At 36.9% G+C, this 15,762-nt stretch overlaps 1 protein-coding gene and 1 long non-coding RNA gene across 6 annotated transcripts in view; one reads left to right on the top strand and one right to left on the bottom strand.

Annotated features, from left to right (window-relative positions):
* kif13ba (kinesin family member 13Ba) overlaps nucleotides 1-11,962 on the bottom strand; it is a 40,315-nt gene extending 28,353 nt beyond the window's left edge. For all 5 annotated transcript variants that reach the window (XM_043262498.1, XM_043262500.1, XM_043262499.1 and 2 more), the window contains exons 1-2: nucleotides 11,042-11,962; nucleotides 7,289-7,373 (exon numbers count right to left, since the gene is read on the bottom strand). In XM_043262498.1, coding sequence (XP_043118433.1) covers nucleotides 7,289-7,373; nucleotides 11,042-11,111 — 155 coding nt within the window. In that variant the 5' untranslated portion in view covers nucleotides 11,112-11,962. The remainder of the gene's footprint in view (nucleotides 1-7,288; nucleotides 7,374-11,041) is intronic.
* On the top strand, nucleotides 11,373-12,135 carry LOC122361663. Its single transcript, XR_006253008.1, has 2 exons — nucleotides 11,373-11,506; nucleotides 11,961-12,135. It is a non-coding gene; the product is annotated as an uncharacterized LOC122361663 (long non-coding RNA).
* The last annotated feature ends 3,627 nt before the right edge of the window (nucleotides 12,136-15,762 follow it).

Genomic DNA, 15,762 nt, shown 5'->3' with positions numbered 1-15,762 from the left:
CCACGCTGAGAACTGAGAGAGATGTTGGCCCCTGAAGGAAGTGTCAGACCGAGCTTCATCTTGAGTTCCTGGAGGAGGTCTGGCAAACGGGGTGGACAAACACACATGGCGGATATTCGGAAAGCTGTGGAGACAGCTGTATGTGTGTAATACTAAAAATAAACATTTCTGAGTGACAGTCCCTCAGTTCTGAGATTGAAATAAACGTGGATATTCTTAGAAAATGATTTTGTCTCCATATTATCTGCTTCTCAAAATCTCGCCATCGCTTTAAGGCATAAACTGCGTGCTACAGATAAAAATTTCATGCATCATAGGAACATAACACATGCTTTCAAGACACCTAAAGGACAGATTACTAATTCTTGAGAAGGAGGTCTCTACCATACCTCCTCAGTCAAGGGTGTAGCTTGCAGTAGGAATGTGTGTAATGGCAAATGAGTTCACTGGTTGGTGCGCTACACCCAGACTACTGCTCATGCTCGCAGCTCTCGCCACTGGCACCTCCTTTCCCAAACACTTGTTACAAGCCCTAGTGACTTTGACCTTGTACTATCTGGCAAGCCCTATAATAACTATACCCCTGGTCACATTTTATCATATCTGATTCACCAACATGACAAATACAATGACATACTAACTGACGGAATGGACAAAGTACTGAAATTAATTATTTCAAATAATTGACACTACTTAGCCATGTTACTATATCTTATCCGTCTTCACCTTTTAGAGCATGCATGTTCTTAACTGTTTGTAAGTTCCGGTAATAAGCTACATGGCTGCTTTTTAGCTCATGCAATGTTGCTTAAAAATAATCTTAATTTTAGTAGGTTTTCTTTTGGATGATGGGCATGGACAATGCAATGTCATATGTTGTTAGAAAAATAATGTTCTGATTGTGGAATGTACAATAATCTGATAAGAAATACAAATAAAATCTAATTAAATTGAAAACTTTTTGTTTGCATATAATGCGTGCTGTGGTATATTTATTATGTAGTGTATATGTATAATGTATACATGCATATATATGTGTATTTTTATATATGCATGCAGTAAATATTTTGAAAACATATTCACATGTAATTACGTCTATATTTATATTCCCTATAATCTAGATTATAAAATATATTCAATATATGAGCATTACATTTGTTTTTCGAAAACATACATGAATGTGTGTGTGTATTTACATATACATAAATATACATATATATTATGTAAACAAAATCTTACTTCCTATGTGATTACATGTTTGACAGCATTAAAAAAATTATATTTAAATAAAGAATATAGGTAAGTTGGGGAAAATAAAATGGGTACTCTGTTTATCAGAGCAAAGTTAGTTTCATGTTTCTGACCATCCAGTGACGGCGGCCATGACAACCCGATGACAATCTAAGGAAAGCTGGCAGCTGCTCTTGTTCCCAGTCTGATTTCCAAACATTGCTGGGCTAAACCCACAATGTATCACTCCGTGTTGTCCAAACATAGCTGTCCTGTACATCTGCACAGATTGGAATCGTCCATGAGCCAACTGTACAAATGAAAAATGCGTATGCTGTGCCTCTAAGCCTGTGCCTGTTCTCCCTAAAGGAGAGTGAGGCATGTGGTTGTTATTACCCAAAAAATGCCTCAGTGACAGGTGAGACCAATCGCTGAGAGACACTCTAGCTAGAACTGGGATCAGTGCTATGGTGCCGTTAATCACACGAGTTCTCTCATGATGTCATCGAGTAGCCTCGCGAGTAATCCTGTACGTTGCTTTATGACATTGTTTTTGTGGGAATGAGTCAGAAGCTTCCTGATATGAGGCAGCACTGACTGAACAGAGTCCTCAGCTGCCGGGGAAGACGCAAACTCTCCCTTTCTTTACCAATCGCACACACAAAAACATTCATTTAGAGAGTGACGGTTTGGCAGCATGTAGCAAAGCTCACACAAGACCCTTCCCCCAAACCAGGAAAAATCTGCAAGTAAGGGCTGGACGAACAAGTTAATACAGAATACAGCAAAAAACAAGCTTTATAAAAAGTGTACTAGAAAGAACGATACTTTACTGTTTGCAATAACTCATTTTGCCATTAATAAACCTTTTATGCAGCAAGGACGCATTTAATTTATAATGTTAAAAAGAAAAATATGAAAAATATATGCCAACCTTTAACTAATTATTAATCAAAGAATACTGAAAAAAATGCATTACTGCTTGAACATAAATATTAAGCAGCACAACTCTTTTTAATACTGATCATGAGAATTTATTCTTAGGCAGCAAATCAGCATGTTATAATAATTTGTGACACTGAAGATGGAGTAACAGCTGCTGAAATTTAGCTTTGCAATTGTAGGAATAAATTACATTTCAAAACAGCCATTGTAACTATCAGCCTCCTTTAGGAATGAATGACTGAATTACAAATGAATCACAGAATCATTTAACCAAATTACTGAACCCGTCACTGCAAAGATCTGGTTGACAGAAATAAACATATTCTGCATCTTAGCTACCGACTTGATCACAAATTGTGATTTAAAGGGGAATTACTTATTTTGTTTGCTTAAATATCAAACATACTGATATGTTCACTGCAGATAAACAGTTTATAACTGAAAACAAAATTAATGAATAAATGTTTACAAAAATACGCTGTGGCAAAGTTGTGACAAACACTTTTGAATCATTTGTTTGAAAAAATTGGCTTTATTACCACATAACAACAGCAAGTTCATCTAACGGTCGCTAGGAGGTTGCACTTTTTATTATCCAAGGAACTGTCTATAAGGGAGGAGGCTGCTATGAAAGACTGTGTCAACAGTGTCGTCCCTTCCCCCACTCTCTGTATCCCTCCATTGGCGCTGCAAACAATGAGGAAATCACCACTCTGGTTTGGTGCTATAATAGTATACAAATGAAACCGAGACCAAAGCACCACAGGCGGAAAATAAAAACCACATTGACACTACCGGAGAGAAACCCCTCCATTTACGGGCTAAAAAGTGGTGGTTGATTCAAGTCTGCAGTCTAGCAAACAAGCCACTGGCCTCAATCTGTCTTTGAACAACATCAAACACGCATTTAATTCCGCCGCATTCAATCAGGCTTCAACTCGGAAAGCATTCCACAAACATGCTTGCGATTTCATTTCGAGCTAGTTAATGGATTCACTCGATGCCTCATCAGACTGTCCTAATATTCCTAATAGGCTTGAGGAAAGCATTTCCTACAGAGAACCATTTCAATCTCTCCTTCGAGAGTGTATCGACCACTCCGAGGCGGAGTGTCGACTCGAGGCCGGGACTGTAAATCCCTATGTCTTTGTCTGCATTCTTGCAGGGTCTGGAGTCTGAGAACAAGAGGGAGGAAGGAATGAACCACGAGTATGGTCCACTGCAGATTTCTCATGGGTTACTGACGTACGCTACGGTGACAGCTGTCACTGCGAGTATGCCAGAGACCGAGGGTTGTGCCAAATGCCGTCCAACACCTCGTGGTTGGCGTTCGCATAACGGGCTAGTCAGAAAGACAACCTGACCGTGCACACGGGCGCACATGAACCACCCTTCAGCTTTTGGGCTCTGAGGTCGAGTCATTTAAAAAAATCTGATTCCGCTCCGGTTGCTTGCAAATACGCAGCTTGTGACTTAGAAAGACGACGTTCTGTACCCTTGACCTAAATTATGATCCACTAGATATGTCCTAATGAATGTATTTGCATTGAACTTAATGCTCTTGAACAGGCAGAGGGCAACAGGACGCACTCTAGAGCATGTTTTCCACGTGATGCAGAAATGATTTTATAAGGATGCCCAACTGTGACTCTGAGTCCTGGTAAATACAACAATGGTATAATGAAAACTGCACAATTAAATGAACACTTTTTTGGAAAGAGGCTCATTCTCCAACTCCCCTTGAGTTTATAAGTTGAGTTTTACCGTTTTTGAATCCATTCAGCTGATCTCCGGGTCTGGCGATAACACTTTTAGCATAGCTTAGCATAGATCATTGAATCCAATTAGACCAGTAGCATCACACTCCTAGTCATATCATTCCTAGAAAATCTCAACTTTCATTTTTTTTTGCCAGTCTTAATACATGATACAATTACAGAAGAGTCAAGTTTTAAACAGGAAAAATATCTAGACTTTAGTCATTTTTAAAACATAATGCTACTGTTCTAATTGGATTCAATGATCTATGCCAAGCTATGCACAATTTCTCTGAATAACACAGATATAGGTATGCACAGTTGGCTAAGGAGAGTGTGTAATCAGGATCTTCATTAGAGGTGATTGTGTTTGAACTAGTTTTGAGAGCTGCACCCTTGGCACTCAAGTGAGAACATCTTACAGAATTGACAAAAAGCTCTAAGAAAAGGTTTCGTTGGTTTGGGAGTGTTTTATGCATTCAGGCGTAATGCCGCTCATTTAGAATACTCCAAATCCATTAATGTTAAAACGAGGTTGAGAACAAACTTATGTGCATATGCATGTGATGTGGATTAGGCAAAAAGTACGGATACAAATAATCTATGCAATTATTATTGAATGACAGCTATTGTCTTATACAAGATTTTAATAAGCATTCTAATTATATGATGATAGAAGAGTCAACACATCTATAAAGACAGAAGAACAATTTAATTGGAATCATTTTCAGAATTATATTTTTTCCAGCTGATGAGAAATGAAAACGCTGACAGCCAATCAGAATTTATTCTGCTTTAAATAGAGCAATTAAAGGGGAACGTCACAACGGCAGTGAGCTATTTTAATAATCAAAATGTTATCATCCGCTCATGTATACAGTAACATAAATACTATTATTGGAGTGAACAAATCTATAATTGTTGCAATATTATAAAAAGAAAAAAATCTAAAATATTTTTGTTCAATTTCCCAGTTAAAATATTGAAACAAGATACATTTACTTGAGATACATCATCTATCTGTATCTTCTGAATGTACTTGTACATGTTGAAAACAAGTTCATCCGAATGAAAAAAAATTAAAAATAAAAATAACAAATATATACTCACAAAATATATTTAAAAAAAAAAAAAACTAAACGTATTTAATGCAGTGTTGCTTAAAAGTACATTTATCTTGTTTAAAAGATTAACAACTCAACTTAAAATGAAAAATTCATTAAAAATATATCAAAATAATTTTACCACTGCATATAGCAAAGGTAAGAAGATCAAAACTAATATGGCTAAGTGTCTATGACTCCATGGAAAAAAAAAAAAAAAAAAATCTAAAAACATTTAAGATATCGAAGGTTTTTGAAAATGTTTCTACACAAATACGGTTCCTTTTAGAAGTGTGTGTTCAACACACCTGAACTCATTCTGACTACTGTATGTCTGACTGATTTCCTGTCTGCCAAAAACACGCCCTGTCTCTCCGGCGCATTTAGGTATAATAACTAACACACGCCTTACACTAAAGGGCACAGCTGCAAAATACTATTAGTAATCCTGAAATATTAGGGGAGTGACGAGCGCTGGTCTTTAAGATTTTTTTTTCATTAAATCTATGCTATCATAATTCATAAATTCATTCAGAAATGCATCGATCTGCCAGGCATGTACATACTTCTGGTAAAGATACTTATTGCTCATGCCTGGGTGTGTTTAATGCTCAGTCCATTCAAAACACCCCTAGGAGCTGCTTGCAAACAAAACCTTTCAAATGTCATTTTCATTCATTACAGCAAATGGACAGGCACTAAGATTCATTCAGCCCGAGTATGTGATGCCATCGGACATGCAGAGAGAGGTACAACCACACAAAAGGACTAAAAGATGAATATACACTGACATATAAACACGGCGTGCGTAGCCGTCATGAAAAAGATGGTCTGGAATGTGTTGCAGGACCTGACAGATCATAATTAATATGAAATGCCAGCAATAATCTGCATAAATAAGGCTATTTCGGTCATGCGAACCTTGCCATTTGAGGCATCTGCATCGCAGGGGCCATTAACGGGGCCGGCGATTGAGCGCGGCACGACACATGAACTCAACGCTGCAATTAAACTGTCTGTTGTGCGAAGGCAGCAGGCGGCTCAACCATTCACTTCCAAGTTTAAAACCTGTTCAACCTCTGTCTTTGTTTGCACTGCACGACGAGAAAAAAGCAGAGAGAAAAAATAATTGCGCTCTCTTGTTTACCCGCCATAAAAGTCAGAGGAAATGTTTATGGCCGACAGATGCTAAAGCTAGCTTGTGTTTTCCCCTTTTTCCAGACACAAGAGCTCCTCGGCTATGGATGACCTAGGGTTAACCCTCCTTCTGCGTTTCCTTGACAACGGGGAGCAGAGAAAAAGAGAGGAAGTCAGATGGAGGAGAGTTATGCCCCGACACACGGCAGGACGGAGCGAACAGCAGGCTGCGTTAAAGAGAAATGCACGTCCACATTCCTGTTCTCCCTCAGCCCCCATCATACGAGCCGACCGACCAAAACCCACAATGATACACCCGTTCGCAAAGCCCCCCCGCTCTCAACAAGTGTCCAAAACATTAAATATCTGATTGAGAAAGGAAGAGAAACAAATGCTGCTCTTGTTTGGAATGGAACTGTATACACTTCTTGGTATACGTTAAATATTACCGTTTAAAAAAAAAGTTTGAAGCAATAAGGTAATGCGTGTCCGTTACATCATAAACAGTACTAAATATAGCTGTTCTTTTAAATCAAATGAGTTCAAACTGATTGGCTGCCTTGATTCTTCATCTTGGAGATGAGACATTTTTTGCACTGATCAATCCTATCAAATAACGAGTCAAGAAAAAGACATAATAAGCAGCAGCAGATATTACTTCCGCTTCATTACTCTAGAAAAGGAAGCCAAGTTGAGTGAAAAGCATTGTGGGATACAGTAACCACTGCAGCATGCAAACGCAGTAGGTCATTGGGTATTCTGCATACTAGTAGTATGCTGTTCTGAACGAATCGCAATGTTGGCGAATCTACACCGTCGTGCGGTTTGGTGTCAGTAAGCTTTTTAGTGTTTTTAAAAGAACTGTGTTCACCAAAAAGCAATATTGTGAAATATTGTCAGATTTCATTGCTTTCTACTTTAATATTCCATAGTGTAATTTATTCATGTTATGGCAAAACAGATTTTCAGCAGCCATTGGTGCAGAAATCATTTTAACATTCAGATTTTTAGTTCTTATTATTATTATTATTATTAAGGTCAAAGGAACAGCGTTTATTGCATCCTTGCTGAATAAATGTATTAACATAGCATGTCAGATTTTCTAATTGAACTTACCTGGAATCTTTTCCTAGGTTTGCAGGGTACAGATATGTTTGATTCCCCTCCATTTCCACAACACATTTTGTGTTCAGGTCCTTTTCTGTTGGGAAAAAACGCATTGAGGCAATTTAAGAACCAAAGTTTACTTGTGTACCGCATGACCTCAAAAACAATCAAGCTGTTGAAATATTAAAAAACTGATGCCATTAAACTGATCAAATGAAGCACATATCATACAGAACTGCTACTCTAAATATGTTTGTCCCTTCTTTGTCACTAAGATGTATCTAATAAGACAATCTTGTGACCTATTGAGTTCCCAGTCATCCTGATTATGCAGAACAAAAGGCTAAAATCAATAGCAGGGGTTTATTTCACAGCAGGAGATGCTGCTCGAGGACTGAAACCAAACCAGCATTCTGACACAGAAAGTGTTCCTGAAATCTGCCACTGCTGTTCTCACGGAAATGGAAACAGTTCAAAGCAAAAAGCAGTTTTACAGACCCGCGTCCTCAGATGGGATATTAAAGGCCATTTCAGGACAATCAAATTATAATCTCCCTTGACAGGCTGTTAACTACATTAGCAAAAAAAAAAAAAAAATCTACACATGCTAGAAGCCATATGGCAATCTTATTAATATCCCTTTTAATCAATAGCATTGCTAACCAACTATTTACAAATCTGTAATTAAAATATTATTAAATGATTGTAGTGTGAAAGTGCAATATACTCATCAGCATCATGAGATGCCACCCTTCTCAAGTGTAAAAAATAATTAAAAACAAAAATCCGTATTTCATGTCAAATTATGTATGTAGCCATGTAATAAGTAAAGATAGTGAATAATCTGTCTTGCATTATTTTGCGAAATTGACCAGATGATGACAAAATATGGCATATACTGTCAGTGGATTTGGTGACAAAAATGGGACCAAACTGAATAAATGGCAAACTCAATTATTTAAATAAGTAAATAAAACATTATTCTGTTTATATACCCATTTACATATTCCTTTCGATGTGAATTTATTTTATTATACCCTTTTCTTTCTTCTTCTTTGTTTTCTCCTCTACAAATATTCACCTAGAACTGCTTGAACAAATAGGCTGTTTCACATATATATTTGGAAATGCATAACAGAAATACATACACATACTCTTCACCACTGTTTCAAACATATTCCATATAACTACATATACATTTCACTTTGTGTTATACATGTTTTGTATTTATTTTTTTTTCTTATGCACTAACACATAAATAAAAAAAATAACTTAAAATAAATATAGATATTGAAGATGGGAAGTACATTAAACATAACTTTTGGTCCTTTTTTAACTCACTGAAAATGTTTAGTTTAAGTCAAGTTTAGGCTGCAAACACAGAACCATGGTCTATGAACAAGATCCAGTGAGAACACATTACTGGCTGTATAGTCCAAGTGACACTTCCGTGAACTGGCGCAAAACTCTCTCACACTGGCCACATGCCATCGGGCCATCCTTAATGCTGAACTCTGGGATTGGCTTGGGACTCGGCTTGGCCAGAGCCGTCCCTCTGACAGAAACAGCAGGAAGAACCTGCAACAGCATTCCTCCAAACACTATGTCAGCAGCAGCCTGTTGCTAAAGCAGCTTCCGGTCCAATAAACGGAGTCCAAATAAAAGTTTTGCAGTTCGGTCAGCTGAAAGTTTATGAAGCACTGCTGAGTCAAAAGGATCGGCCGAATACCAACACACCCAATCCAACAGCGGGCCAAAGCATGTTTGAAACCAACAAACTCTCCTACTGACAACAACAGGGAAGTGGAAAGCATCTGCAGCTGACTCAGAAATCCTCGGAAAGGATGCACTCTGAAGCCACACTAGCTGTAACAACTTCCTTTCAGAGCAGGAAACAACTGGTTTCCTCCCAGCATTGGTGGCCAAGGTCCAATAAGGAGATCCATCTGGAGTCCAAAAATCTGAATTTCCTGCATTATGTCATTCAGGTGAGAGCGATAAGCACATGTAATCTTGGCAACAGTCACGGAGTGGAAAGATTGACAGAATCCCGCGCACAATAACACAAAGACCAAGCGTCTATTTATCTACTGCCAACAAAAGGCAGTGACAATGCCCTGAAGCTAATTTCTATAATTATTTGCCTATGTTTATGGAAGTAAAACTATTAACCAATGCAAGGTTAGTCACATGAAACCGTAACTGCATACTTCAGGCCATGCGAGAAGGGAATTGAGGCAATTGGTCTACTCAACTAAACCGGTAAATCATTAACTATTTAAACCTCTACATTCCTTGATCCGCCAAAAAGGTTTCGCGAAATTATCTTTATATAGTCTTAGGATTTAATACATTTCCTTAAGAGGAATCCAAACACATTTGGCCATGGGAACATGTTCGGTTATGCAACGTTGGCAAATAGTCCATTCAGACTCCCTTCCTGCCTTTGTCCAAAACAGAGAGAGAGAGAGAGACAGAGAGCAAGTAAAACAGAAAGTTAAGTGTCATTTAGAGACTTTCATATTCAAGTGCTTTACGTCATATGAAATAATGTCTGAAGTGTTTTTGGAACTGGAATGATACAATAATGAAGGTCAGAATTCCGGCATTACTAACAGAGACCGGGAAGCGTCTCAGAAACCCAGAAAGCTCACACAGGCTGTCAGCACACGATCAGTGCTCGAGTCTTGTGACCGAATGTTACGCTCCAGTCGGACACGTGACCGCGTGTCACTACAATGTAGAAAATATTTCACCCTTCGGTGGCTTTACCAAGACACATGTTCTCCCACGGCAAGACCTGCTTTAATGTCATGCGTTCATGGGAAGGACATGCAAGTGATCACGCGAAATAATCTTGGAGAAAAGGAAAAGGTAAAAAGAAAAGGTGTTAATTTAAATATTAATGTGAATATGATATGAATGACATTCGTGGTGTCCTCTAGATAGATAGATAGATAGATGGACGAACAGAAGGAAAGATCGATCTTAAGTTGAATGAATCATGTATAAAGAGTTTATGCGGTCATAGAAACCCTGGAATGGGATAATGACATAGAACACGGAATATGATATGATATATAACATTATAATTTATGTCAACCATTCCCATGGTTCAACCATTATAAATGCTATATGTGCATGCATGCATGTTTTGCACTTTTAACTATAAACTTGTTATAGTGCTAATGAACATCACCAAATATACTAAAACAAAAATTATACAATGGGTTTTTTGAGCATGTTGACATAATTAGCAATAAAGCTTTCTGATTCAAGACAGATAGATAGATAGGTATTTTTTCAGAGAGCTGAGCTCCCCGTGTATATAAACACACTTCGCAATAATGTTTTCTGATTATATATGAATAAAAAAAAAATTCACCTAGGTATTTATTGTGCATGCAAACATACAAGGCAGTAAAGGTCTCCCATTCTAGATAGATAGATATTTTTATGAATCCTTGTGTATGTAAACATACTTAGCATGAACGCTTTCTGATTCTAGACAGATAGATGTAACCCAACACACATCGTTACACAGAGAATCCAACCGGCATGTCCTGCTCAAATGGACTTTCTCAGAACTTTGTCAAACCCCATTACTGACCACAAAATTAAAAGGCAGTGTCACAAAGCCTAGTGTGCTGGCTGACTGACTAGACAGCTTCTGGTGGCCGAGGGGAAGATACAAACGTCTAAGAAAGCACTAGGCTGCATGTGAGCCGTGATATCAAGTGACAGGACTGAAACTCGACTCACCTCTCCGGTTCATGGGCCGGACCCGAACCGCCACCTTCACGTTGGAGTCGTTCAAATTAGCGTCGCCCATGATATGTACGTCGATATATCCACGAGCAGACGTGTTACAAATGCTTCCCGGCAGCTACGCGTTCACAAAATAAAACTCATCTAGATACGCCTGTCACAGGAGTCCCGGATAATTTGCGATATCTGAAGCGTGTCGCGTCCAAAAACGGCCCGCATCGTCCTCACTGGGGCGTTTTTCTGCGTTTCGAGGGGCACGGTGAAGACATCGTCGCTTTTAATAACGTGAAAGGAAAGTTTAGGTTAGCGGGGAACGTCTTGACAGCTGGAGATTTAGCTGGTTTCGAAAACGAGAGCCGAGAGCAAAGCCAACTCCCTCCCGGATTCCTGTCACACTCGCACTGGGTCAAACTGCAAATGTCAAGACTTTTGTCCAGCAGGAAACCGAGCAACTAATAAGTAAGCAGGGTTTAAATAATTCATGCCTGGATGTGACAGTCTAACTAGCGCATTTTGCTTGAGAAAGGTTTTGCATTAAAAAAAACAGGTGTTTTAATTCAGGCAAACAATGCAGAACTATTGCAATTGCGGTTTAATCGTATTTATCCGGGTAAAGTGCAATGCAGGCAGGTCTGTGGCGTTTAACCAGAAATATATTAAACAAATAGGACAGTGTTCGCAATGCACACGACTGCTAGATGTTAGGCTACTGAACGCTGATCTGTCAATGCAGCAATTTTACATAAAAAAAAATGGCAAACGCGGTTTTAGACACTAACACCGTTAAAGCAAACGTCAACGACCGAGAAAAGTCTATTTCCAGCTATTTCCAAAATCCGATCGCGAATTGTTGAACTGGTAGGAGATCCCACAGCATCTGATGCGTATTTGTTGAAATTTGGTTTCTTTCCAGGCTGGGTCCAACTTCACGAGCTGACTAAAACAATGGTGCTGCTCTACATTCCCATCCGGCTCGGCAAATCTTCTGGGTTAATATCCAGCGTGACGGAGACACCATACACGTTTTCTGTAGAATTAGCGAATCCGGGAAAATGAAGATTGGACTGATTTTAGGACACCAGCGTGGATGTTACGGTCGTAATAAGCGGTCGCTTTATTCCATGACTGAGCAGCGTGAAGCCAGTGATGTTAATAGTGATCTGACGCCCAGCGGAAGTTCGCCTTTCAACGTAAAAGTCCTTTTGTAATAGTAAATATAATTAATTTTATTATTAATAATAATTATAATTCATGAAGCCACAGTCGTATAATAACAATGCTACTACTACAAATAATAATGATAATAATAAATGCATATCATAATTGTCATAATTATTCGTTTAGCAGTAGTAGTCGCACTAAGCTGTTTTTTAAACGACTTATTTCTCGAGTCAGAACTGAAAACCATCCATTTGCGATCAGATGATCTCCCGGAACAGCCTTTTCACCCTCCGATGAGGAAGAGCTGATTGTGTTTGGAAGTTCATGCCATTGCGGTGAGGTCAGATATATTTCGGTAGTTTCCCATTTAAGTCCACATTTTTCATCGTTTACAGACATTTTAATATCCTATCCATATAAAGTTCCGAATGCTCACATAAACTCATTTTACATTTCACATTACTTATTCCGAGGAGATGAAATACAGCCAACATAAAGTGCCTACCTTTACTGGTAGCGCAAATAAATGCAGAAATTTACAGTCTGTATATTTTCTTGAACCCGTTTAACGGTCTTATTTTTAATTGTTCATGTTGCGACACCTGCTGGTCGCACACTAAACCACACGTCCCATACAAAAAAAACGTGTATGACATTATTTAAAATAAAATGTATATTAAAAAAATAAAATTATAAATATACTTATTTACTTTATATAATTTGTATAACTAATTTTGTCAGCGTCATTATTCAGGTGTGCTGTTTTTTCTGTTTTCAGGCAATTAAATAATATATATATATATATATATATATATATATATATATATATATATATATATATATATATATATATATATATATATATATATATATGTTTATTACCAAACAAGTTTAATTTCAGTTAGAATTAAACAGTAACTGAAATAAGCATGGCTAATAGCTCTGGCGCTAAAATTAAATTATGAAACAGGCCCGTAAATAGTAATTAACCTAAATAAATAGATAGATTTATTATTATTCTTAAATAGAATAAGAAAGAAAGGAAGAGGATATTACTAAATTTGGAAAAAAAAATAAATAAAGTGTAGAGTTTGTGTTCTTTGTATTCTGTGTTTAAATACACCATTAATCACTGTTTTGTTTTGTTTTGTTGGTTATTAAAATTAGTCCACTTTCGTTATTTGTATGTCAGATACAGAGGAGGCTTTTGAGCCTATTGATCGTCCCACAGTTTCTTGATTGGTCTATGTAATACTCTGATAACCCACTAGAGGATGCTGAATTCAAATAAAACCACCCAAAAGTATTTTCATGAGACCAAAGGGATGCAACGACAAATTCTTAAACTTAATTTTAAAACTACGATTCCCTTATATTTAAAGTATTCTGTATTTGACTTGACAAGCAATCAAAATGATTAAGCTGTCAAAAAGCGCCACAAAAGTTTGATCAAGACTCGTAAGTTTGCTTGAAGCTGAGTCACTTTTCTTGTACAATAACACCCACTGCACTTACATGAGTAAGTCGTCTGTAACTGAAATGTCATGGTCCACCCTGTACATAAAGGTTGAAAATAGGAAAAATAATTACAGATGAAGGAGTGCCTGCACTTTAGTGAAAGCTTAATTTGTTCAAGTAAAAGAAAAAAGAAAAAAAAAGTTGTACGCACATGTTCATGTATCAGCGTTGCAGGGAAACATGTCTGCTCAAGAACAAAGAGTCGCAATATGGAGAAAACCCAACACAATTAATACAGCCTTCTATGGTAATAAGGGCAGAAATGTAAATACAATTTGACGTTTGCTGATTGTATCATTTATTTGGAGTCGCCGCATTTGTGCAATTATTGAAAAATACCCTATTAAAGCCTAAATTAGATTTAGATCGGCTTACCGAAACAAATCGCTTCCATTAATCACAATGTAAGCAAAATTCCGCAGTGAAACTGAATCCTGGAGGTTTTTTTCAGGATCTATGACTTAATCATTTCAGTCTGGGTACATACAGTGCACTTTGAAGCTTGGTAATTTAGTGTAAATGTTAGAGCGTGAGGGGTCTGACGGGGCCTGAGAGGGTACTCTTGTGATCTGTGTGGCTCCGAGAGGAGGGGCCTTCCAGGGGAAAGGGCATCTGCTTTGAATCCCACCACGCGGGTCGCCTCCACCCCACTGTTATGCTTTCGCCTCCTTCAGACCTGAAGATACTATTAGATCTGTAAACCACATCCACGTCAGACAGATATTAATGAGCTCCTTTCCAATGCATCACTATGGGGAAATATTTGTTTGTTGCGTATATGGTAGAGCAAACCTCTAATCGTAATTTTAGGAACGATACGTGGTGGTAACAAATGTCATAGAGAGGCCAAATGTCATATATAGAGTCCCTTTCATTTACATAAACTGAGCTTGATTTGTAAAAAAATCTATTGCTTTTCGATATGTATGTGTGTGCTTCGGGCAAGTATTAAACTTTGGCATATAACTCTTCATCATCTGAAATCTCTTTTTTTGCGAGCTGTGCTACTGCTGTGTTATTTCTGCACTTGTTCAGGTGAGGGATAGTATAGTTAACTAGAACTAAAACCTTAAAAAAAGACCAAAATAGAAAATATTTGTAAAAAACTTGTCAGGTTAGCTGCCGAAACCACATTGCCCGTTTTCACTTTGTTTTATCTGAATCAAAAATAGTCAAAACAATATAAAGACTATATAAAAAAAGCATAATAAAATGTTGATTGCTAAATAGATTTAACTGAATAAATACATATACATATAATTAATCGATTAATCACATTCAAAATAAGTTTTTGTTTACATGTGAGTATACAGTTTATATATAAATATAAACACGTATGAGTATTTATACATGTAGATATATATTTAAGAAAAATATGTATCATGTATATACATGTAAATATTAAAATAATAATAATAATAAAAAAAAAATATATATATATATATATATATATATATATATATATATATATATATATATATATATATATACATATACATACACACACAATATATGTTTAGATATACATAATAGATAAATACAGGACACAATATTATGCTATTAATATAGCAATTTTTGGATGCAATTAATCGTGAATAAACGTTTGACAACACACACACACACACACACACACAATATATATATATACACATATACACACACACAAAAATATACAACTTAATTTTAAGAACTGTTTATATACATTACTTCAAATTAATTTGCTTTATATAATACATATATAATAATAATAACACGTTTCCTTTAGTTTGTGTTTGGTCATGTAACAACAAAAGAGTAATGGCCACTGACAATTAAACTCAATTATACTGTTTTACTGTATCTTCGATCAAATAAATGCAGCCAGCGGATAGATTCATATGGACAAGAAATAATATATTATTGAAAAAATGTAAAATACAGTTTGTTTTTGCGTATATTGCAAGAGAGCAATTCATTTAACATTACTTGTTTTCCTAACGTTGTTTTTCCACACATGAAACGCTGCTCGGCCATGATGATGGCTTGACTCCTAACAT

The sequence above is a fragment of the Puntigrus tetrazona genome, chromosome 17 (assembly GCF_018831695.1).
Source record: "Puntigrus tetrazona isolate hp1 chromosome 17, ASM1883169v1, whole genome shotgun sequence".
Taxonomy (NCBI): domain Eukaryota; kingdom Metazoa; phylum Chordata; class Actinopteri; order Cypriniformes; family Cyprinidae; genus Puntigrus; species Puntigrus tetrazona.
The sequence above is the reverse complement of the archived record's forward strand: the minus strand, read 5'-3'. Positions and strand labels throughout refer to the sequence as shown.